General features: G+C 44.4%; 1 protein-coding gene across 1 annotated transcript in view; it reads left to right on the top strand.

Moving 5' to 3' along the window:
- LOC135553085 (solute carrier family 12 member 9-like) overlaps nucleotides 1–26,347 on the top strand; it is a 57,646-nt gene that overhangs the window by 16,741 nt on the left and 14,558 nt on the right. Inside the window, exons 7-9 of the mRNA XM_064985178.1 lie at nucleotides 5,851–6,008; nucleotides 7,822–7,904; nucleotides 9,383–9,507. Coding sequence (XP_064841250.1) covers nucleotides 5,851–6,008; nucleotides 7,822–7,904; nucleotides 9,383–9,507 — 366 coding nt within the window. The remainder of the gene's footprint in view (nucleotides 1–5,850; nucleotides 6,009–7,821; nucleotides 7,905–9,382; nucleotides 9,508–26,347) is intronic.

Here is a 26,347-nt window from a genome sequence, read left to right as displayed (position 1 = left end):
CATACCACCCTGCATACCACTGCTGGCTTGCTATTGAAGCTAAGCAGGGTTGGTCCTGGTCAGTCCCTGGATGGGAGAACAGATGCTGCTGGAAGTGGTGTTGGAGGGCCAGTAAGGGGCACTCTTTCCTCTGGTCTAAAAAATATCCCAATGCCCCAATCACTTCCCTGTGTAGGGTGCCGTCTTTTCAGATGGGACGTTAAACAGGTGTCCTGACTGAGTACATTAAAGATCCCATGGCACTTATCGTAAGAGTAGGGGTGTTAACCCCGGTGTCCTGGCTAAATTCCCAATCTGGCCCTCAAACCATCACGGTCACCTAATAATCCCTAGTTTACAATTGGCTCATTCATCCCCCTCCTCTCCCCTGTAACTATTCCCCAGGTCGTGGCTGTAAATGAGAAAGTGTTCTCAGTCAACTTACCTGGTAAAAAGCAGATAAATAAATAACATAAATATAAACATCTTATCCAGTTTACTGTTTTTGCAGTCTGCTCAGGGTCAGTATTGAATATCATGGGTGTTGATGTTTTCATCTGATTATCAAACAAATCACTTAAAATGTTGTTGTTTTTAAGTAGGCTATACCTGCGCATTTCCATCCACCATAAATTATGGAATTATTTTGCTGATACACCGAAGCCTACTGGACTGTATAGCCTAGTGGCTTCGGCTACTTCCACCCCTAATTTAGATTTCTGCTTATAATTTGATGATTTCCAGCATTTGGTAGGCCATTTATCAACTATAATTAGATACATGCAGCATCTCACTAAAGTAGTGCTAACCAGAATGTCTTACATCAATAGAATGAATGAATTAGTAATGTAGTTAACACCGGTAAAGTTCTCTGTTTGGTTTGGGACCGTGGAGGAAACTCCACAATGGTGAAAAGATTATCCCTGTGCAAAATGTCATCCGTTTGGCCAGTTTAAAGAAATGAAAAGCTGAGAAAATGATAACACCTTTCTGATAACTTCAGTTTGCCTTTTGGGTGCATATTATATGTGGTAGAAATACTGTCTGCTTACGTTAGTGTAAAATATAGAAGTTACATGTGCATTTGCATTTTCTGGAGATGCTGAAAGACCAAAATCCTTTTTCTCCACTCCTGTTCCCGAGACACAAATGTAACCCATGTTCTCATTTTAAGCCTACTACAAGAAATAGTTAATTCTGTAGGAGTTCATATGATATTCCTCTACATGTGAGAGGTCATAGGTCTATAGTCAGTGTCCAGATTTCTGTTACTTTTCCATTTAACCCATATGAACTTAAATTAGGAATATTAACTTTATTCATGGATATAGGATACTCGTAAGGTCTTATCCCGAATAAGACCTTAAGCAGGACATGAGCTACTATGTGGAATACTTTGCGCATGTAAATGTGGTCGTTGATGGATAATGTAGTAGTTGATCAGACACACTGGATCATGAAGTCATAGGTGGTTGATTTCTACACAATCTAGATCATGAGAAGTGGCATTCAGGACCGGTCAGTACCTCTCTCGCATGCACACATACATGATTTTTTACACTGAGGAAATTGAGTCCATTTCAATCCATACTTCAGGATATGAACAAAGGATAACAAGAATGCATTTCCTTCTTCAGTGTGTTCAGTCCGGTTGTTATCTAGCTGTGTCCTTATCTGCTGTTGGTTTAGTGTTGCTTTATTGCTGTTGGACAGGGCCCGGCATGCAGTGGAGTGTGACGTTATTGGTCTTAGATAGTCGGACTGAATGGAGGAAATGTACAGGGTTTATGAATGATACTGCCTCAAGGTCCTTTTATGGTACTTGATGGTGTGTCAACCATATCTAAACCTTATCCTGAACTGTCTTAGTAGTTACTGTACATGTGAAAACACATTGACTGCTCCTCCAGTTGTACATAGCGTACAGTGACCTGTGGAAGAGTACAGTGACCTGTGGAAGAGTACAGTGACCTGTGGAAGAGTACAGTGACCTGTGGAAGAGTACAGTGACCTGTGGAAGAGTACAGTGACCTGTGGAAGTGATAATGATAACTTGGCCAGGGGTAAAGTCACCATTTCATCATGCATGTTACTGGAATCATAAACTTGTTATTTGTGGCCATGGAATTCCACATTGATTGTAGTCTAATTTACTTAAAAGGGCTGTATAACATTCTTGACTAGAGGTAAACTCTCATAAATGCCAATTTACATTATGAAACAGTTACACCCTTGTCACAAGGTAGGTCACAGGTTGTCTTTCAACAATAGGCCACATTTCCTTTAGTTGAGAGTTACAATTGGTTGGATCTTTGCGGGCTATACTCAAGGCTTGGTGGTTGAAGATATCCCTCCAGTGGTGTGGGGGCTGTGCTTTGGCATAGTGGGTGGGGTTATATCCTTCCTGTTTGGCCCTGTCTGCAGAAAAAGGGGCCAGAGTGTTTTTTTTTTCAAGTCACTATTCAGAAACTCATGGCGCTAGTCACGGATTGTTACATCTGTCACCAAACTAAAGAGAACTTTCTGCACTTAAAGTCTGTGTCACCAGTGTGTCATTAAGAGACAGACTCAATGGATTACTCTGATTTAAATAGGGAGAATGTGCATTAAAGCCATCAGTCAACGTCACGTCAAAGTGACATTACTAAATGCCAAACACTGGACCCCCCCCCCCCCCTCCACCACGGACACTCTGCATTGCTATAGCAACAAAGCCTTGTTGAAGGGAAAGCAGTTGAATGTCTATCATGGTCTGGGTAAGTGATTTTCACTGAGGGGGAACAAATAGAAGCTTTTTGAGTTGGCCGTTATTCCCCCTTTGGTCAAAAAGTAACTTGGTAGCAGTACCCAGAAGTATCCAACAGGTGGAGGTCACACCATCTCACACGAGGAGCTCCCTTTGTATTTCACTCTGACATTGAGGGGTTTCTTAGGTAGCGTTTACACAGGCAGCGCAATACTGATCTTTTCCCCACTAATTGATATTTTGACCAATCACATTAGTTTTCACATCAAATTAGATTTTCTCAGAGCTGATCTGATTGGTCTAAAAATATCAGATTTGGGATACCTGTTTGGATGCAACCTTACAGATACAGAAATGGTGTAACCTTTGAATAAAGCCAAAGTAAATTGCTCCCCTCTTCAGCTAGTTACTCTGCATTCTTGGTAAAAAAACAAACACTGTTCACTTAACATAAATGTCAGGGAGATTTAAGAATGGCTGTTCAGATCTACAATAGTGCTGCCTTTTGGGAGAATGACATCTGATGCATACCTGAATAGGTTACAGGTGTACAGTTATAGTGTGTATGTGTTCTAGATGGTTCTGGCAAGGTGCATAGGAGCCCAATGTAAAAGATGATGGTTTCCTGTCCAGCTATGGGAAGTATATTAACCCAGTGTGACAGGGTAGGGAGTGGTGACAGAGCCCATTGCCAACTTTCCAGCCCAATCCCCCAACATACAGTAAGCTTAGAGTGAGTGTGTCTGTATCTTATTTAGGGACTGAGACCTGAATGATCTGTGTGTATTTTACGGTCTGTCTCTTTCTTTGGGGGGGGGGTGTGTGTGTGTGTTCATTCCTTCTCTGGATGACTAACTACAGAGTGTGGTTGTGTGTGTATCTTTATCTTCCCTCTATGGATGAGTGACATTGGAGTGTGTGTATATATGCATGTGTGTGTCTCTGGTTGAGTGACTTTGTGTGTGTGTGTACACCTCTGTGTATTGTGCATCAGTGACCTGTTGGCTAATCCCATCCTGCTATAGAAGCTTATGTATTTATTACTGGCTGAATAATTATATTAATTTAAATCTGCCTCCCTCTTTTGTTCTGCTATCTTCAACATGCAGCCTGGTGTGTGTGTGGAAGCTGTGCAGTCCCACAAGGCTCCATCTCTTAGCTTTTTCTTCTGTTTTTCAGCCCCCCCATATGGCTTTTATTTGTGTGACAGAATGTGGTACTGTTTTTCACTCCCTCCCGTTCTCCCTTGAGCATCTTGTCTCCTCCCTAGCTTCCCCTGGGGCTGTTTAATTCTCTCTCATGTCCCCCCCACACTCGCTGGCTCGTAGTGCTAGTCTCTTTTCCAGACATTGAGGCAACAAGTCCAACATTCTCAGTCTGTCTGCCCTCCTCTGCTTTCATCTCATACCTCTGTTCCCTTGCAATCACCCCACTGCAGAGTGCCTGTCCTTGGCTCTCTCTGTCCATCCATCCTTTATTTGCTTGCTATCTCTCCACCACAGATCTCTCTCATTGTCGGTCTCTGTCCGTCTCTGATCTCTCTCTGTATCTTTCTCGTTCCCCCCCTCTGTCCCTGCCAACACACAGGGATAGAGATGGAGAAGACAATGAGTAGGTTCATGTTATGTTGCCCATGACCTCTGGAAGAGGTAGCTGCTACATAAGCAACAGCTAATGGGGATCTAATAAGGAAATAAAAAACAACCATAAAAATAGAAGGAATGAGACTGTAGCAAAACAATAGGTAATATGAGAAAAGGGGTATAGTAGAGACAGTCTGAGGTAGAGTGAATGGGAAAGAGCAGCGGAGGGAGGGAGGGGTGGAGAGGAGATCTACAAGCCTTGTTAGCTGTTGATCCCATTTAATACTCCTCAGCCTGTCTCTCTGTTGCTCTCTCTCTGCCTCCCTCCCCCCTGTAGTTGGTTTTGAAGCTTATTTAAAAGAAATGGCAAAATAATATTAACGTATGAATAAACAAATGATGTGTAGAATGAGAATGAACGTCCAGTCTCTCCAGGCTCTCATTTAGCTGCACTCCCCTCCTAAAATAATGTTTTTCTTCTGTCAGGTGCTTTACTTCGTTATGTTTATTTCCATGGCACAGCTCATTCCAGCTTCATGATCTGATCAATAATCTGTGTTATGGGATGGAGGGGACACCAGGACGCACACTCAAACAACTGTATACACGCCTGTTTATACAAAGGCATAGCTTTCACAGACATGTTAATAAAAAAAATCACAAAGTACCAAAATGTGCATGAACACATGCACACGTTCTGTCCTCTGCTCTCCCTCTCTGCATGGCTCACGTTCTGTCCTCTGCTCTCCCTCTCTGCATGGCTCACGGTCTGTCCTCTGCTCTCCCTCTCTGCCTGGCTCACGTTCTGTCCCCTGCTCTCCCTCTCTGCCTGGCTCACGTTCTGTCCCCTGCTCTCCCTCTCTGCTTGGCTCACGTTCTGTCCCCTGCTCTCCCTCTCTGCCTGGCTCACGTTCTGTCCCCTGCTCTCCCTCTCTGCCTGGCTCACGTTCTGTCCTCTGCTCTCCCTCTCTGCCTGGCTAACGTTCTGTCCTCTGCTCTCCCCCTCTGCCTGGCTCACGTTCTGTCCTCTGCTCTCCCCCTCTGCCTGGCTCACGTTCTGCCCTCTGCTCTCTGGCTTTGTTTTGGAGTGCAGGTTTTAAAATGTCAAGCTCGTTCAGATTTATACTGCACTTGTCACAAGAATTAATAACCAGGCTATAGCATTGACCAGCTCCATTACGCAAGCTCACGCGTATACACACACACACACCAGAGTAACTTTCAATGGTCCAACCAACACACGCGCATACTCAAATGACTTGTGTTTTCACTACTCTGTATGTGTGTGCTGCTGGTGGATGGTAACATTTTAAAGTGAATCATTATTAAGAATGTCAGAGCCTGATTTAAAGCAATGGTTCATAAACGTTTAACTGCGGCACACAAACAATAATGCAGACTAGCACACACACAAATCATATCATTGGCATTTCCTAATTTTCAGAGGGGACAGACAGAAACAGACAAACAGACAGATGGGTGGAGTGGGGGAGGGTTTCATATGAATGTATATCATCTGATTTTTCTCTCATCCTCTCTCAGTATTCTCCTCCAGAGGGACTACAGTTTCCTGCGGGACATTAATGTGTGGAACCCGTTGGTGACCGTTGGTGTGTACTCCTCCACCATGTCTGCTGCCATGAGTAACCTGATAGGGGCCTCTCGCATCCTCTTCGCCCTGGCACGGGACGACCTGTTTGGTGGGTACACTTATGTCCTCTTTCTCACGATCCACCTCACCCTTATTATTTCTCTTTATAGTTTCTTCTCTCTCCCTTCTCACTGGCGTTGTGTGTGGATGTGGGAGATGAATAGCAGTATTAAGCAGGTTTCCCCTGTAGAGTGGCCAACTGGAGCAGAACAGATGAACTAGACTGAACTAGACTGAACTAGACTGAACTAGACTGAACTAGACTGAACTAGACTGAACTAGACTGAACTAGACTGAACTAGACTGAACTAGACTGAACTAGACTGAACCAAACTGACAGTGGCTCAGGATCACTAGCGATGCCTTTCAGGGGGTAAACATATATTTTAGCTTATGGGTTTTGTTTTTTACCTTGTTGTGACTGTATGATTAAAGGTGTTTAAGTTAAAGTTCTCATCGTGTGTGTCATTCATGGTGCAACCTGCTTGCCACTGTCCTACACCCACTGGGTAATGGATCCCCTAATATAGTGTAACACACCTCTTCATCTCACCCAGTTTTAAAATATCTGCTTTGTCTGTGCTTCACCTTACCTTTTTCTCCCCTTCTCTTTTATTTTCCTCCCTCTCTCCGTCCCCTTTTCTTGGCTGCATAGATTTGAGTTGAGTCTCAACTGAAATCTGGTCCTAAACGTTAATTCCCTCCATCTTACTCCTTCTCCTCCTCCCTCTTGCTCTCACATACAGTTGAAGTCGGAAGTTTACATACACCTTAACCAAATACATTTAAACTCAGTTTTTCACAATTCCTGACATTTAATCCTAGTAAAAATTCCCTGTCTTAGGTCAGTTAGGATCACCTCTTTATTATCAGAATAATAGAAATATATCCACATCATTTTCCTGCCTCATGATACCACCTATTTTGTGATGTGCACCAGTCCCTCCTGCAGCAAAGCACCCCCACAACATGATGCTGCCACCCCGTGCTTTACATTTAGGGTGGTGTAGTTCGGCTTGCAAGCCTCCCCCTTTTTCCTCCAAACATAACGATGGTCATTATGGCCAAACAGTTCTATTTTTGTTTCATCAGACCAGAGGACATTTCTCCAAAAAGTATGATCTTTGTCCCCATGTGCAGTTGCAAACCGTAGTCTGGCTTTTTTATGGCGGTTTTGGAGCAGTGGCTTCTTCCTTGCGGAGCTGCCTTTCAGGTTATGTCGATATAGGACTTGTTTTTACTGTGGAAATAGATACTTTTGTACCTGTTTCCTCCAGCATCTTCACAAGGTCCTTTGCTGACGTTTTGGGATTGATTTTCACTTTTTGAACCAAAGTACGTTCATCTCTAGGAGACACGGCTGCGTGGTCCCATGATGTTTATACTTGCGTACTATTATTTGTATGGGTGAACGTGGTACCTTCAGGCAGTTGGAAATGTATTTTGATATTTCCATAATTTCAAGAAAGAAGGCAGAGTTTGAAGGTAGGCCTTGAAATATATCCACAGGTACACCTCCAATAGGCTAATTGAATTCATTTGAGTCAATCAGAAGCTTCTAAAGCCATGACATCATTTTCTAGAATGTTCTAAGCTTTTTAAAGGCACAGTCAACTTAGTGTATGTAAACTTCTGACCCACTGGAATAGTGATACAGTGAATTATAAGTGAAATAATCTCTCTGTAAAGAATTGTTTGAAAAATTACTTGTGTCATGCACAAAGGAGATGTCCTAACCTACTTGCCAAAACTATAGTTTGTTCACAAGAAATTTGTGGAGTGGTTGAAAAACGAGTTTTAATGACTTCAACCTAAGTGTATGTAAACAACTGTATTCGCTCACTCCTCTCCCCCTTCTGCAGGCACGGTGTTGTCTCCAGCTAAGAAGACATCTCACTATGGGAACCCCTGGGTGTCTGTCCTCCTCTCCTGGTTCCTAGTACAGGTAAGACAATGGGATGCCCTGGGTGTCTGTCCTCCTCTCCTTGTTCCTAGTACAGGTAAGACAATGGGAACCCCTGGGTGTCTGTCCTCTCCTGGTTCCTAGTACAGGTAAGACAATGGGATGCCCTGGGTGTCTGTCCTCTCCTTGTTCCTAGTACAGGTAAGACAATGGGAACCCCTGGGTGTCTGTCCTCCTCTCCTTGTTCCTAGTACAGGTAAGACAATGGGATGCCCTGGGTGTCTGTCCTCTCCTGGTTCCTAGTACAGGTAAGACAATGGGAACCCCTGGGTGTCTGTCCTCTCCTGGTTCCTAGTACAGGTAAGACAATGGGATGCCCTGGGTGTCTGTCCTCTCCTGGTTCCTAGTACAGGTAAGACAATGGGATGCCCTGGGTGTCTGTCCTCTCCTGGTTCCTAGTACAGTTAAGACAATGGGAACCCCTGGGTGTCTGTCCTCTCCTGGTTACTAGTACAGGTAAGCCACAGAGAATAGGTCTGATTTCACCTGATCAATAATCTCTGATCAGGTCAGATGAAGGAAAAGGTAGATTGATATAGTAGAGAGAAGGGTAAATGGGAAAAGATAGATGGAGAAGGGAAGTACTTTGAGAGTACTGAGAATTGGCCAAGACATAATGAGAAAAGGAGATGAGATGGGAGGGTAAAGATACAAAGACAGAAAAACTAGATGGAGGTGGGGAGAGCTCTGATAATGACTGGCTAGTCAGATACTCTTCAAGAAGCTAGTGTTAAAGTCTAAATGGCTGGTCTTTGTCTTCTCTCATCCCTCGCTCCGCTTCTACACTGGAGTGGGGGAGTAATTAGAGTGAAATCATTAGCCTGTATCAGAGCTCATTAACTAGTCCTCCCCCTCTTCTGCCGCTTGCTCTTTCTCTCTGCCATTTGAATGATTCACTGATGACAAGTGTGATTCAAATCTCACTCCATGTTAAACAATCTCACAGATGAGAGAAAGGGAGCGAGGGAGGTCAGGAAGGAAGGTGAAAGGTGTTGGGCCAAAAGGGGGATGGCTATAGAGACAAGTCATGCATCAATTCAAAGTGATCCAGATGATATTTGAGGAAGAGGGAAACCTTGGGACTGATTTAGAAGCCCCTCTATCTTTGTGGTCTGACCTTTTGTAAAGGGCTGTGTGATGTTAGTGATAACTCAGCCTCTCAGAAGAGCTTGGTGATTACCATGGGTTTATATGGACTGGACATACAACACGAAGACAACTGACCTGATCTCACTCAGACACAGAGAGACAGGACAATGATGCAGTGGCAAGCCCAGAAGTTGCCCATACTGGCCTATGGCTGAGGGCTCAGTTAAGAGCTAATTAATACTCTTATTAAAGGGGAGAACTGAGGAGGCTGACTCTCACTGACTTTGTTGTGGATGTCAGAGGAGAAACTTTCTCCCCTCCATCTCCCTCTCCCTCATCTATTTCTTCTCTCTCCTTTTCTCCATCTGTAGTTGGTGGTGTTTACAGGGAAGTTGAACACCATCGCCAGCATTGTAACCATCTTCTTCCTGCTTGTGTACGCAGCTGTGGACCTGGCCTGTCTGGCTCTGGAGTGGGCCTCAGCTCCTAACTTCAGGTACTAAATCAAATCAAATTGGGTTTATCACACGTGCCAAAAAAAAAAAATGAAATGCTTGCTTATGAAACTTCCCAACAATGCAGAGTTTAGAGAATAATCATGCAAAATGAAATGGTAACTAACAAGGAATTAAATGCAGAAGATTGGAGCTATATACAGGAAGTACCAGTACCAGATCAATGTGGAGCTACATACAGGGAGTACCAGTACCAGATCGATGTGCAGCTATATACAGTAAGTACCAGTACCAGATCAATGTGGAGCTACATACAGGGAGTACCAGTACCAGATCAATGTGGAGCTACATACAGGGAGTACCAGTACCAGATCGATGTGCAGCTATATACAGGAAGTACCAGTACCAGATCAATGTGGAGCTATATAAAGTGCCTTGCAAAAGTATTCATCCACCTTGGCATTTTTCCTAATTTGTTGCATTACAACCTGTAATTTAAATGGATTTTTATTTGGACAAAATGGTCCAAATTGGTGATGTAAATTGAAAAAAGTAACTTGTTTAAAAAAAAAATCTCAAATAAAAAAAACTGAAAAGTGGTGCGTACATATGTATTCACCCCCTTAGCTATGAAGCCCCTAAATAAGATCTGCTGCAACCAATTGCCTTCAGAAGTCACATAATTAGTTAGATTACACACAGGTGGACTTTTAAGTGTCACATGATCTGTCACATGATCTGTGTGTATATATACACCATTAAGCAATCCGCACCATGAAGACCAAGGAGCTCTCATAACAGGTCAGGCACAGAGTTGTGGAGAAGTACAGATCAGGGTTGGGTTATAAAAAAATATCTGAAACTTTGAACATTGCACAGAGCACCATTTAAATCCATTAGAAGAATTTGGCACCACAACATACCTGCCAAGAGGGGGCCACCCACCAAAACTCACGGACCAGGCAAGGAGGGCATTAATCGGAGAGGCAACAAAGATAACCCTGAAGGAGCTGCAAAGCTCCACAACAGAGATTGGAGTATCTGTCCATAGGACCACTAAGCCGTACACTCCACAGAGCCGGGCTTTACGGAAGAGTGGCCAGAAAGCCATTGCTTAAAGAAAAAAATAAGCAAACAGGTTTGGAGAAGGCATGTGGGAGACTCCCCAAACATATATGGAAGAAGGTACTCTGGTCAGATGAGGCTAAAATGTAGCTTTTTGGCCATCAAGGATAATGCTATGTCTGGTGCAAACCCAATACCTCACATCACCCCGACTGCACCATCCCCACAGTGAACATGGTGGTGGCAGCATCATGCTGTGGTGATGTTTTTCATCGGCAGGGACTGGGAAACTGGTCAGATTTGAAGGAATGATGGATGGCGCTAAATACAGGGAAATTCTTGACGGGAACATGTTTGACTTCCAGAGATTTGAGACTGGAACGGAGGTTCACCTTCCAGCAGGACAGTGCCCCTAAGCATACTGCTAAAGCAACACTCGAGTGGTTTAATGGGAAACAGTTAATTGTCTTGGAATGGCCTAGTCAAAGCCCAGACCTCAATCCAATTGAGAATCTGTGGTATGATTTAAAGATTGCTGTACACCAGCGGAATCCGTCCAACTTGAAGGTGCTGGAGCAATTTTTCCTTGAAGAATGGGCAACAATCCCAGTGGCAAGATGTACCAGGTTTACAGACATACCCCAAGAGACTTGCAGCTGTAATTCTTGCAAAAGGTGTCTCTACAAAGTATTGATTTTGGGGGGGATGAATAGTTATGCATGTTCAAGTTCTTCTTTTGTCGTCTTGTTTCACAAATATCTTTGCATCTTCAAAGTGGTAGGCATGTTGTGTAAAGCAAATGATACAAACCCCCCAAAAAATCGATTTTAATTCCAGGTTTAATTCCTCAACAAAATGGGGAAAATACCAAGGTGGTGAATACTTTCGCATGCCACTGTACAGGGAGTACCAGTACCATATCAATGTGGAGCGGTATACAGGGAGTACCAGTACCATATCAATGTGGAGCGGTGTACAGGGAGCACCAGTACCATATCAATATGGAGCGATGTACAGGGAGCACCAGTACCATATCAATGTGGAGCGATGTACAGGGAGCACCAGTACCATATCAATGTGGAGCGGTATACAGGGAGCACCAGTACCATATCAATGTGGAGCGGTGTACAGGGAGTACCAGTACCATATCAATGTGGAGCGGTGTACAGGGAGCACCAGTACCATATCAATATGGAGCGATGTACAGGGAGCACCAGTACCATATCAATGTGGAGCGATGTACAGGGAGCACCAGTACCATATCAATGTGGAGCGGTATACAGGGAGCACCAGTACCATATCAATGTGGAGCGGTGTACAGGGAGCACCAGTACCATATCAATGTGGAGCGGTGTACAGGGAGCACCAGTACCATATCAATGTGGAGCGGTGTACAGGGAGCACCAGTACCATATCAATGTGGAGCGGTGTACAGGGAGCACCAGTACCATATCAATGTGGAGCGGTGTACAGGGAGCACCAGTACCATATCAATGTGGAGCGGTGTACAGGGAGCACCAGTACCATATCAATGTGGAGCGGTGTACAGGGAGCACCAGTACCATATCAATGTGGAGCGGTGTACAGGGAGCACCAGTACCATATCAATGTGGAGCGGTGTACAGGGAGCACCAGTACCATATCAATATGGAGCGATGTACAGGGAGCACCAGTACCATATCAATGTGGAGCGGTGTACAGGGAGCACCAGTACCATATCAATGTGGAGCGGTGTACGGGGAGCACCATGTCAATGTGGAGCGATATACGGGAGTACCATGTCACTGTGGAATGATATACGGGGAGTACCAGATCAATGTCAATGTGGAGCAATATACGGGGAGTACCAGTACCAGGTCAATGTGGAGCTATATACGGGGAGTACCAGTACCAGATCAATGTGAAGCGATATACGGGGAGTACCATGTCACTGTGGAGCTATATACGGGGAGTACCATGTCACTGTGGAGCGATATACGGGGAGTACCATGTCACTATGGAATGATATACGGGGAGTACCAGATCAATGTCAATGTGGAGCAATATACGGGGAGTACCAGTACCAGGTCAATGTGGAGCTATATACAGGGAGCACCAGTACCAGGTCAATGTGGTAGCGATATACGGGGAGTACCAGTACCAGATCAATGTGAAGCGATATACGGGGAGTACCATGTCACTGTGGAGCTATATACAGGGAGCACCAGTACCATGTCAATGTGGATCAATATACGGGGAGTACCAGTACCAGGTCAATGTGGAGCGATATACGGGGAGTACCATGTCACTGTGGAGCTATATACAGGGAGCACCAGTACCAGATCAATGTGAAGCGATATACGGGGAGTACCATGTCAATGTGGAGCTATATACAGGGAGCACCAGTACCATGTCAATGTGGATCAATATACGGGGAGTACCAGTACCAGGTCAATGTGGAGCGATATACGGGGAGTACCAGTACCAGATCAATGTGGAGCTATATATGGGGAGTACCAGTACCAGATCATTGTGCCGAGGAATAGGGTATATGAGGTAGATATGTACTTACAGGCAGGGTAAAGTGACTAGGCATCAGGATTAATAATGTATTTGAGATATGTACAGTTGAAGTCAAGTTTACATACACTTAGGTTGGAGTCATTAACTTGTTTTTCAACCACTCCACACATTTTTATTAACAAACTATAGTTTTGTCAAGTCGTTTAGGACATCTACTTTGTACATGACACAAGTAATTTTTCCAACAATTGTTTACAGACAGTAGATTATTTCACTTATAATTATCTCAATTCCAGTGGGTCAGAAGTTTACATACACGAAATTTACTGTGCCTTTAAACAGCTTGGAAAATTCCAGAAAATGATGTCATGGCTTTAGAAGCTGTTTATTGACATCATTGGAGTCAATTGGAGGTGTACCTGTGGATGTATTTGAAAGCCTACCTTCAAACTCAGTGCCTTTGCCTGACATCATGGGAAAATCAAAAGAAATCAGCCAAGACCTCAGACCTCATTTGTACAAACAATAGTACACAGTATAAACACCACCATGGGATGAACGTACTTTGGTGCGGAAAGTGCAAATCCATCACAGAACATCAGCAAAGGACCTTAGTGCAGATCCAGGCTTCTACAGAGCTGCAATAGATCCCTTCCATTTTTGTTGACGGTGCTGTCACTGTTGGTTGTTGACAGTGCTGTCACTATGGGGGAGATGAAGACAGAAACGATATGGCCTGTAATAAAGCTGTCCCATCGTGTGGTCATTAGATCAGGTAGTGTTCCTGTGCACGCATTTGTGTCCCTACAGATGAGCACATTTCCCTGGGCCTGGAAATGGCACGTCTCTTCCTCAAGTGTGGGGAAGATCTCCTCTGAGTAATATGGGGATTCTGAGGGGGGATATATATTGTGCAAAGGAACACATCTTTTTCTCTCAGTACAAGTTAGTTATTTTTCAGTTTTAACCTAATGTGATATTTATCAATTTTGAGGGGATCAATTGGATTTTGTAGTTTGGATTTGTACCAAATGATCAGTCCTCCAGAGTCTCTGCCTCTATTGACAGAGCTGTGTTTCTGTGATGGCACAATTACCTCTCTGTAGCCTGTGGGGACAGTGAGTGACAATGTCAGCTGTACACCATTTTTGTTGAACTCCAGTGCTAAACTCTTCAGTCCAAAGGTTGAGTTTAGGCCCTCAATGTTCCACATGCTAACTTGCAAAAAGAAAGAATAGCAGTCAAATATAGTAACTATTAACTAATAAGTTAAGTGTGAGAAACAGGATGACAGCTAACATTTTTTATATATATATATATATTACTGCTCAAAAAAATAAAGGTAACACTAAAATAACACATCCTAGATCTGAATGAAAGAAATATTCTTATTAAATACTTTTTTCTTTACATAGTTGAATGTGCTGACAACAAAATCACACATTATCAATGGAAATCAAATTTAGCAACCCATAGGTCTGGATTTGGAGTCATACTCAAAATTAAAGTGGAAACTTTAATGTCCTTAAAACAAGTCAAAATGAGGCTCAGTAGTGTGTGTGTGTGTGTGGCCTCCACGTGCCTGTATTAACTCCCTACAACGCCTGGGCATGCTCCTGATCAGGTGGCGGATGGTCTCCTGAGGGATCTCCTCCCAGACCTGGACTAAAGCATCTGCCAACTCCTGGACAGTCTGTGGTGCAACGTGGCGTTGGTGGATGGAGCAAGACATGATGTCCCAGATGTGCTCAATTGGATTCAGGTCTGGGGAACGGGCGGGCCAGTCCATAGCATCAATGCCTTCCTCTTGCAGGAACTGCTGACACACTCCAGCCACATGAGGTCTAACATTGTCTTGCATTAGGAGAAACCCAGGGCCAACCGCACCAGCATATGGTCTCCCAAGGGGTCTGAGGATCTCATCTCGGTACCTAATGGCAGTCAGGCTACCTCTGGCGAGCACATGGAGGGCTGTGTGGCCCCCCCCCAAAGAAATGCCACCCCACACTATGACTGACCCACCGCCAAACCGGTCATGTTGGAGGATGTTGCAGTCAGCAGAACATTCTCCACGGTGTCTCCAGACTGTCACGTCTGTCACATGTGCTCAGTGTGAACCTGCTTTCATCTGTGAAGAGCACAGGGCGCCAGTGTCGAATTTGCCAATCTTGGTGTTCTCTGGCAAATGCCAAACGTCCTGCACGGTGTAAAGCACAACCCCCACCTGTGGATGTCGGGCCCTCATACCACCCTCGTGGAGTCTGTTTCTGACCGTTTGAGCAGACACATGCACATTTGGCCTGCTGGAAGTAATTTTGCAGGGCTCTGGCAGTTCTCCTCCTGCTCCTCCTTGCACGAAGGCGGAGGTAGCGGTCCTGCTGCTAGGTTGTTGCCCTCCTACGGCCTCCTCCACGTCTCCTGATGTACTGGCCTGTCTCCTGGTAGCGCCTCCATGCTCTGGACACTACGCTGACAGACACAGCAAACCTTCTTGCCACATCTCGCATTGATGTACCATCCTGGATGAGCTGCACTACCTGAGCCACTTGTGTGGGTTGTAGACTCCGTCTCATGCTAACACTAGAGTGAAAGCACCGCCAGCATTCAAAAGTGACCAAAACATCAGCCAGGAAGCATAGGAACTGAAGTGGTCTGTGGTCCCCACCTGCAGAACCACTCCTTTATTGGGGGTGTCTTGCTAAATGCCTAATTTCCACCTGTCTATTCCATTTGCACAACAGCATGTGAAATGTATTGTCAATCAGTGTTGCTTCCTAAGTGGACAGTTTGATTTCACAGAAGTGTGATTGACTTGGAGTTACATTGTGTTTAAGTGTTCCCTTTATTTTTTTGAGCAGTGTATATACTGTATATATTCCTATTCATTGAACAAGTAAACTTTTAGTACAGTGTGTGTGTGTGCACATGCGTCTGTGTGTTTTAGTGCAGATGTATTGGAGGAGCTGTTTAATCTCTCAATACTACAGGGTTCTCCTGTCCTATGACGACCTCCGAGTAGCTGCGCTGATCCTGCTGTTGGGCCCTGTGGGGGGTGGGTGGGAGGGGCAGGTCTGGGCCGTGGGGCTTCCTCTCTGGTCTGGTAGAGGTGGTGGTCTGGTGCGGTGTAGTAGGCTGGGCCCGGTCCAGTCTGGCTAAGCAGATGGAAGTGGAGAAGCTCTGGTGGTAGGTATGGTACGGGGATGAAAGTCGTTGCGGGGCAGCAGAGTGGAGATGGTGATGTGGGAGTTGAGGAACCACTCAGAGGCCCTCTCTGCTACTCTGTTGACCAGGCTGCCTACTCTCTCCTGCTCCTCTCGCAGGTTGTTGGTGCCGGTTTGAATAATAATGTGGCCTGGTGTGCCAAAGTCAGGCTGGGACAGGATGTGGAGTGCATCCTGTGTTTTGGGCACCATATGTTGCACACCTTGTGGTGGGGGAAGAGTTTATCCTCTTGGATGAATTTCCCATTTGAGTCAATGAGGATGGCCACCTCAGTGGGTTTTACCAGATTAGTGGGTTTGCGGTCTGGGGCTGGAGTACACAGGGCCTGCGTACATGGGAGGGGGATGTGTAAGGGGGAGCTTCTCTCTGTAGTAGGTGTCCCCATGTGAGCCACTTTGTTGACTGGGGGTGTGGGTAAAGGGTCGTCGGTATGGGGGGGTTGGATAAAGGTGGGGTTGTTAGGGGTGGTGAGGGGCTGCAGATTCTCTCTAGGAGTCTCTACAGTCTGCTCTCTGTGCTGTAGCACCCTCTTGATGACAGGCAACTCCTTTGCCATCTCCTCCTTTACCTGCACCAGCTCTCTCCTCATGGTGGCCTTTACCACCTCAAGTGTGGTGGTAAGGCTCTCTCTAAGCTCCTGAACAGAGTTCTTCAGCTGGGTCATGCACTGGTTGATCTGGTCATGTGGAAGCTCTGTGTCTGGGCTGGTGGTGGTATAGCTGGGGGGCTGCTCCTTCAGCTCAGTAACCCATACCTATAAACAGAGCCAGCCTGTCTCTCAGCAGGCTGATGGTAGTGTGGTCTTGGCTCTGGTGGTTGTAGGCAGGCAGGCAGGGGGAGGATAGTCCTGCAGTTGGGGTGCCTGAGGGGAGAGGTCAGGGTGCTGTCCTTGTCTTTTTTGCTTTCCGCCATATTCCTTAGAGTGGGGAAATCTTGCACAAAAGAGCAGAGTGCAGCCTCACTGCCCTGTACCAGAACCACTGTCATGGTCCATGTTTACCATCAGAAACCTGCTTTCCTGGTCCTTATTGCTGTCCTCAAATATGGATTTGCCTGCCTTTGCAGGTGCCTTTCCTTGTGGTATAGCTGAAATGCCTGGTTACAGCTGTATGCCAGGCAGTAGTGTGGTCTGTGTAAAACAACAGGTTTGTAACAGTCCTGTTTTGTGAGCAGTTGGCAAACAAAGTTTCTGGGTTCTCCCTCAGAATTCTGTTTTAAAATTCATTCTTCCCCTCTCGTAGGGGGGAAAGTCTCTCTCTGCTGGTGCTGCCTCGGTGGCCATGTTGCTATGGTTACCACCAGTAAACAGTTGGAGCTAGATGGTAAGCTAGCTGACATTTGAATTTGGCTAGCTACCACAATGAAGATTGACAGTGAGTTAAAAGACCAATATTTACCTCCTGTGTTGATCTTCAGTTGTGTAGGTAATCAAATTATACATCTTTTTGCTAATTTAATCGTGTCAGTCTCGCTCTTAACTTCTTTGGGACTTGGGGACAGTATTGAGTAGCTTGGATGAATAAGGTGCCCAGAGTAAACTGCCTGCTACTTAGGCCCAGTTGCTAATATATGCATAGTATAAATACATTTGGATAGACACCACTCAGAAGTTTCTAAAACTGCTTGAATGATATCTGTGAATATAACAGAACTCATATGGCAGGCAAAAACCTGAGAAAAAATCCAACCAGGAAGTGGGAAATCTGAGGTTTGTTTATCAAGTCATCGCCTATCGAATATCCAGTATCTATGGGGTCATATTGCACTTCCTAAGGCTTCCACTAGATGTCAAGAGTCTTTAGCACGTTGTTTGAGGCTTCTACTGTGAAGGAGGGGGCGAATGAGAGCTGATTGAGTCATGGGTCTGGCAGGGTGCCATGAGCTGATCAATCACGCTCACGTGAGTTGGCTGCGTTCCATTTCCCTCATTTCTGCAGACAAAGAAATTCTCTGGTTGAAACAGAGATTTATGTTAAATGTCCTAAAGATTGATTCTATACTTCGTTTTGACATGTTTCTACAAACTGTAATATGACTCTTTGTCTGAACTTTCGCCTGGACTTGCCCGCGCCTCGTGAGTTTGGATTGTGTACTAAATGCGCAAACAACGAGGTATTTGGACATAAATGATGGACTTTATCGAACAAAACAAACATTTATTGTGAAACTGGGATTCCTGGGAGTGGATTCTGATGAAGATCATCAAAGGTAAGTGAATATTTATGATGCTATTTCTGACTTCTGTTGACTCCACAACATTGCGGGTATCTGTTTGGCTTGTTTTGTTGTCTGAGCGCTGTACTCAAATTATTGCGTTTTCCGTAAAGTGAAGTGAAATCTGACACAGCGGTTGCATTAAGGAGAAGTGGATCTAAAATTCCATGCATAACAGTTGTATCTTTTATCAATGTTTATGAGTATTTCTGTAAATTGATGTGGCTCTCTGCTAAATCACTGGATGTTTTGGAACTACTGAATGTAATGGTGCCAATGTAAACAGATTTTTGGATTTAAATATGAACTTTATCAAACAAAACCATGTATTGTGTAACATGAAGTCCTATTAGTGTCATCTGATGAAGATCATCAAAGGTTAGCGATTCATTTTATCGCTTTCCGTGACTAGGTACTGACCGAACATAATCGTTTGGTGTATTTACGTCGTAAAGCCTTTTTGAAATCGGACACTGTGGCTGGATTTACGACAGGTTTATCTTTAAAATGGTGTAAAATACTTATGTTTGAGGAATTTTAATAATGGGATTTCTGTTTTGAATTTGGCGCCCTGCAATTTCACTGGCTGTTGGTGAGGGGGGACGCTACCGTCCCACATATCCCAGAGAGATTAACAACCAGAATGTTATAACAAGTCAGGAGCTGTTCTTCTGCATGACTTCTCTCCCTCAATTATTGTTATTTTTAATTTCTCTCTCCTCCATCTCTTTCTGTCATCTCTCTTTCCTCCATCTCTTTCTCTCGATCGCCTCCATATCTCTCCCCCCGTCTCGCTCTGGTTCTCTCTTCCTTTCACACACATGCTGCCCCCCCGTCTGATGGTGTTGTGTTCCACTGTATGCCAACTGGGTGTCGGTCACCTGCTAATTAAGACACAAACTGTCCACTTCTCCCAGCTGCACATCTCAGAAGAGATGCAGATAAGTGTGTTGAATATGGTGAATCCTTAACGTTGATGTGTGCTAGGGCTGCACAATTAATCAAATTTTTATCTAAAGTGCGATATTGATGTGCAATATCCACAGCACACACAAAGAACCACCCCCTTTCACTCCAGCAGACCGCACAGTTCAGTTAGTCTTAGAGCATTACCTAGATAATAATGTTGTGCAGCTCTAATGTGTGCCTGGGTAGGTATGTGGACACATCTGTGTATCGCAACTCATTTTTCATAGAGAGGAAACTATCTCTAGAAGTTCCTGCATCCCTGTACTTCTGTCCATATCAGTGCTTGTTCATGTGTCAAGGGTATTTTAAGTGAACAAAGTTTGGTTAACTATATATATCTCTTTTCCCACCCTCCGTATCTCCCTCCCTATTGGCCGATGTAATTCGGGCAGGGTGCTGTGGGGCACTTCCTTAATTCTATTAGCCTGTTGCTGCTGTTGTCGCAGGGCTGGTATTGGGTGTTGTTTGTTGTGTTCCCTGCGTCTCTTTCCAGCCGGAAATAATTTAAAGCCATTTAGTGCGTCTCTCCCCTGAACTGCTCTGTAATTAGCATAACTCATTTAGCAGAAATATTTCCTCTTTCCCCTAAATTTGGCAGACGGATGTTTTTAGCTGACACGGAGCGGGATACTGAATTATGATGTAGCGGAAGAGCTGTCCGCTTGTTAAATGTGTGCGTGTGTCCTCTGTGAGAAAAGCGTGTAAAGGGATGTGTGAAAATGTGTGTGTGTTCACTGTGTCAACACACTCCTCTTCATCTTTCTGAATGTGTGTTTAAAGGGCAGTGAAAGGGCTGTTGGCTGCAGCTTTATCAGTAAATGGCTCCAGTTTTTCTGAGCGCTCCTCTGGGTCAGTATGTTCTACTACTGATGGGACTGACTATTGGGTTTAGACTAGAGGACAGGGCTGAGTGGCCTAGACACACACAGGCTATATTTTTGAGTAAGACTTGAAGGCCAGGCTCTGTTATTAACATGCAGACATTCTGAGTGTACATTTTGTGAAGGTTACTCTAATTACTTCTCAAATTACATGTAATGTGTGAATGAGCACTCACTGACATTGTATTTATAGATCTGCCAGCTTTGTGTGCACTTGAGTCAAGTGTGTTTGCAGAGCGAGGGTGTTTTAAGATGATGGTCGGCCATTGCACAGTTATGTCATCTAATCATGAAGTGTCTTTTGGCTGGCTGCCGTGTCCCCTCCCTCTCTCAATACTTGATGGTGGACATTATTTTTTTGCTAATGTCAGCAAAGTGACATCAGTCATTGGGAAATGATTGGTATGCGAGAGAGGGGAGAGACATGGGGAGTGCCAGCGACGCACTGCCACTAATGAGAGAGGGATTAAAGAGACCAAAGGAGAGAGCGAAAGAAAGTGAGAGCAGGCAGGTTGAGCTTTTAACATAATGACTCCAGCAGGGAGGGGGAGAGGAGTGGATAGCGAGTAAGAGGGACTGAGGGGGGGGGGGGTAAGATTGAAAAGTAAGACATTGGGGGTGACAAATTATGTGTAATTAGAGCTAAAACAAATGGAAAGTGTGGAGAGAAAGTTGAGCAAACTGTAGGGGAAAGAAGAGCTACACATACATACGTGTGTGTGTGTGTGTGTGTGTGTGTGGATGCCCCTTCAAGAGGATTCGGCAATTTCAGCCACACCCGTTGCTGACCGGTGTATAAAATCAAGAACACCGCAATGCAATCTCCATAGACAAACATTGTCAGTAGAATGGCCTTACTGAAGAGCTCTGACTTTCAACGTGGCACCGTCATAGGATGCATCCTTTCCAACAAGTCAGTTCGTTACATTTCTGCCCTGCTAGAGCTGCCCCGGTCAACTGAAAGTTTTGTTATTGTAAAGTGGAAACTTCTAGGAGCAACAATGTCTCAGCTGTGAAGTGGTAAGCCACACAAGCTCACAGAACGGAAACGCTGAGTACTAATGTCGTCTGTCCTCGGTTGTAACACTCGCTACTGAGTTCCAGACTGCCTCTGGAAGCAACGTCAGCACAAGAACTGATCATCGGGAGCTTCATGAAATGGGTTTCCATGGCAGCCGCACACAAGCCTAGGATCACTATGCACAATGCCAAGCATCGGCTGGAGTGGTGTAAAGCTCATCGTGTTCTCTGGAGTGATGAATCACGCTTCACCATCTGGCAGTCCGACGCATGAATCTGGGTTTGACAGAGGTTTGGGGAACGCTACCTGCCCCAATGTATAGTCCCAACTGTAAAGTTTGGTATAATGATCTTGGGGCTGTTTTCCATGCTTTGAGTCAGGCCCCTTAGTTCCAGTGAAGGGACATCTTATCAATGCACCTATGCACAAAGCGAAGTCCATACAGAAATGGTTTGTCGAGATCGGTGTGAAAGAACTTGACTGGTCTGCAGAGTCCAGACTCCAGCCCCATAGAGCACCTTTGGTAATAATTGAAACGCCGATTGCAAACCAGGCCTAATCGCCCAACATCAGTTCCGACCTCACTAATGCTCTTGTGGCTGACCTTGAAGCAAGTCCCTGCAGCAATATTCCAACATCTAGTGGAAAGCCTTCCCAGAAGAGTGGAGGCTTGTATAGCAGTAAAGGGGGACCAACTCCGTATGAATGCCCATGATTTTGGAATGAGATTTTCAACAAGCACGTGTCCACATACTTTTGATAATGTAGTGTACTTCACTCTTCTCTGGTGATTGAGAGAGTGGTACAGTCATTACACTCCTCTCCTTTTCTAATATTTTCTCCCATCACGTTTTAGCGGGAGCTACTTATCAATTAGCACTCGGGTGCATTCCACTCTGTTAATGAAGCTAAGTCTTTTAGCGTAGCCTAGCTCTCCCAGCTGGGCCCAGGCCTGTTCATTTGGATGGTAATTATAGTAGCTAGCCTTAATAGCTGTTTATCTGCTGAAGATGTTATTGCAGGAGTTTGGGGTCGCTATGTGATCGATGACCCTACCTTTGTTTGCACCTGCCCCCATGGGGAGCTCAGGTGTGGCACACATGCTTCAAACACACGCAAATGCATATATCAGACACGCTCACACTCATTGACACACACACATACGGAAAGTATCGACTTTTCCCACGATGTGTTACATTACAGCCTTTATTCTAAAATGGATGGAATATTTTTTTCATCAATCTACACACAATACCCCATAATGACAAATCAAAAACACTTTTTTTTGCAAATGTAATAAAAATGGGAGGGGTGGAAATATTTGAGGTATGTCTAACATGATCCAAAGTGCTAATTTCAGACAGCGCTGACAGGGATGTTTAAGATGAACCAAAAGCTGGTTTTGGCGGTAACCCAGTTGGTTATGTTATGAATTTTGACCGTGGAAACGCAGCCTATCCAGCCACGACGCACACTGCCCATATGAGCATGGAGCAAGACCAGCCTAAGGTGCTTTTGGTGCCTGGATTCTTTTGTATTTAGAAACAAACAATTTTTTCCCATTTTTGTTTTTGATTTGGCATAGCCTCCCCTCTCAATGAAGGCTTTTTTTGTCCTGCCCAATGCAATCACGAAGTAGTCTAAAGGGTTTGGCTCCTGAGATCGCCTGGAAATAAATCTTAATCACCAACGTTTTATTAAAATATAAAGTTTGAGAGGAGTAAAACGGTGAACTGAAATCCCTTTTTTACCAATGCATTGCAGGCAGGCCCACATTATCTTGACCATGCAGGTCCTGTTTTGGACATGTGTAAAACCCTGTCCATGATGTACGTGCACATGCCCATCATGAAGCGAGAAATGTGAATCCCGGTGAACCTCGTATTTTATTTGTAACCTGTAACAATTGCTTGTTTGGTTTCATACTTTTGGTAATGCAGTGTATGTGGATAACTGCTCCTCCAAAGTCTCATTCCAAAATCATGAGCATTAATATGGAGTTGGTCCCTTATTTGCTGCTATAACAGCCTCCACTCTTCTGGGAAGGCTTTCCTCTAGATGTTGGAACATTTCTGCAGGGTCTTGCTTCCATTCAGCCACAAGCGCATTAGTGAGGTCGGAACTGATGTTGGGTGATTTAGACCTGGCTCACGGTCGCCTTCCAATTCATCCCAAAGGTCTTCTCTGGGTTGAGGTCTGGGCTCTGCAGGCCAGTCAAGGTCTTCCACACCAATCTCAACAAACAATTTCTGTATGGACTTCACTTTGTTCACGGGAGCATTGTCATGCTGTAACAGGAAAGGGCCTTCTCCAAACTGTTGCCACAAAGTTGGAAGCACAGAGTCGTCTAGAATGTAAGTTGTATGCTATAGCATTAAGATTTCCCTTCACTGGAACTAAGGGGCCCGAACCATGAAAAACAGCCCCAGACCAGTATTCCTCCTCCACCAAACTTTACAGTTGGCACTATACATTGGGGCAGGTAGCGTTCCCCTGGCATCCACCAAGCCCCGATTTGTCAGTTGGACTGTCATATGGTGAAGGGTGGTTCATCTCTACAGAGAATGCGTTTCCACTGCTCCAGAGTCCAATGGTGGCAAGCTTTACACCGCTCCAGCCGACGCTTGACATTGTGCATGGTGAACTTAGGCTTGCATTTGGCTGCTCAAACATGGGAACCCATTTCATGAAGCCCCCAATGAACAGTTCTTGTGCTGACCTTGCTTCCAGAGGCAGTTTGGAACTCAGTAGTGAGTGTTGCAACCGAGGACAGATGATTTTTACATGCTTTAGCACTCAGCGGTCACATTCTGTGAGCTTGTGTGGCCTACCACTTCACAGCTGAGCCGTTGTTGCTTCTAGATGTTTCCACTTCACAATAACAGCACTTATAGTTGACCGGAGCAGCTCTAGCAGGGCAGAAATGTAACGAACTGACTTGTTGGAAAGGTGGCATCCTATGACAGTGACACATTGAAAGTCACTGAGCTCTTCAGTAAGACCATTCTTCTGCCAATGTTTGTCTATGGCGATTGCATGGCTGTGTGCTCGATTTTATACACCTGTCAGCAACTGGTGTGGCTGGAATAGCTGAGTCCACGTATTTATTTACTTAACTGACTTGCCTAGTTAAATAAAGGTTAAGAACATTCTTATTTACAATGACAGCCTACCCTGGCCAAACCCTAACCCGGACGACGCTGGGCCAATTGTGCGCCGACTTATGGGACTCCCAGCCGCGACCGGTTGTGATACAGCCTGGAATCGAACCAGGGTCTGTAGTGACGCACTGAGCTGTGCCACTCGGGAGGGGTGTCCACGTACTTTTGTATATAAAAATATTGTTTTTTCAAAGCCATCCCTTAGGCCTACTACTGTATAACAAATGCTGGTTTAACATCAGTGTGTTTTATCCTGCCGATTTTGATATTACATTTTTACATTTATTGTTGTAAAAAAAAGGGGGATTTGTTGTAATATAATTAAAAGAAAACAAGCAATCTTATTAGATTAGTTTTCCGGATTTTATTGTGACTACGTCTGTGGCGTACATGCAATGCAACTTCTGGAGATGTGTGAATGTGATCTGATCTGTAAGATGGTTCTGATTATGTTCATAAAACACAGGCCTATTTGGGAGCAGTACAACGGTGTGGACTTTCTCCCTTTATCTTTATATTGGATCTTTGTCCAGCTACTGTAAAACCCTCCATAGTCTGCGTTGTTTTAATATTCTATGACCACGGGGAGAAATTATGGTGCCTGTAAGTGTGATGGCCTACTTAAAACAAGTTGTTTTGATTATTTATGTATTTAGACCTTATCAATAATTAAATTAATTTTCCTCATTGATGTTTGGCGTGTCCATGCTCAGCCGTAATGCAATTTATAGTAGGTCTAGTCCCTATGTCCGTGTGAATGCTATTGAATCCATGCAATTAGAACAATGTGGAATGCAAATGGCTTCAAGTTAATGCATTTAGCATAGATGGGTCTACATTTTATTTCATTTCTATAAGCTATTTAACAAACTATAAACAGACAAACTTTGGAATTGAGTTGATTCCAAGACAATACATAAGACCATAAATACACAACTTGAAGCAACCAAAGGTTTCACAATGGAGCATGTGCTGATTGGCAAGTGAGGGGCCACGCCTCAACACTCCCACTACTTGTTTATTCATCAAAACCCAGCCTTTTCACTACACCGCCAGCAAGTGCACTGATAATTGGGATAGTGAAAATGGAAAATAATATTCCTACCAAACCCTTGCACCTATAGCACTGTGGCCTGCGCTTAGATTTACCATTGCTTACCGGTTGTTAAATTAGAGCCCTCAATGTTTTCTTGGAAAGCTTGTGTTATTATATGATACAATATCAGTAGTTGTTGCATTTACAACTTGTCTAAGTCCTTATCAACTGATTTGAAACCGTTTGTCTGTGGATTGACTGCATTGTTTTAATGGAATGTTGGCAGTCCTCTAAAACTGTCTGGCTAACAAACATAAAGTGCAGATTGTATCAAAAGATGAATTCTTCAAATTAATTATATCACACCACTGAATCTATGGTTGACCAAGTCCCTGACTAAAAGTTTATTGGTCACATACACAGTTCAGCAAGTGTTATGAGCTCCTAACAATGCAGTCAAATGTCAAACAGCTAGAATATATTTTTTTTAATGAAATCGATACATATTTACACAAGCTAAACTAAGAATGTGAACAGCAGTGGATACTCTGAGTGTAGAAAACATGAGCACCTTCCTAATATTGAGTTGAAACCCTTTTGCCCTCAGAACAGCCTCAATTCGTTGGGGCATGGACTCTATGGTCGAAAGCATTCCACTGGGATGCTGGACCATGTTAACTCCAATGCTTCCCACAGTTGTCAAGTTGGCTGGATGTCCTTTAGATGGTGGACCATTCTTGATACACGGGAAACTGAGTGTGAAAAACCCAGCAGCGGTGCAGTTCTTGACACACTCAAACCGGTGCACCT

The sequence above is a fragment of the Oncorhynchus masou genome, chromosome 13, assembly GCF_036934945.1.
Source record: "Oncorhynchus masou masou isolate Uvic2021 chromosome 13, UVic_Omas_1.1, whole genome shotgun sequence".
Taxonomy (NCBI): Eukaryota; Metazoa; Chordata; class Actinopteri; order Salmoniformes; family Salmonidae; genus Oncorhynchus; species Oncorhynchus masou.
The sequence above is the reverse complement of the archived record's forward strand: the minus strand, read 5'-3'. Positions and strand labels throughout refer to the sequence as shown.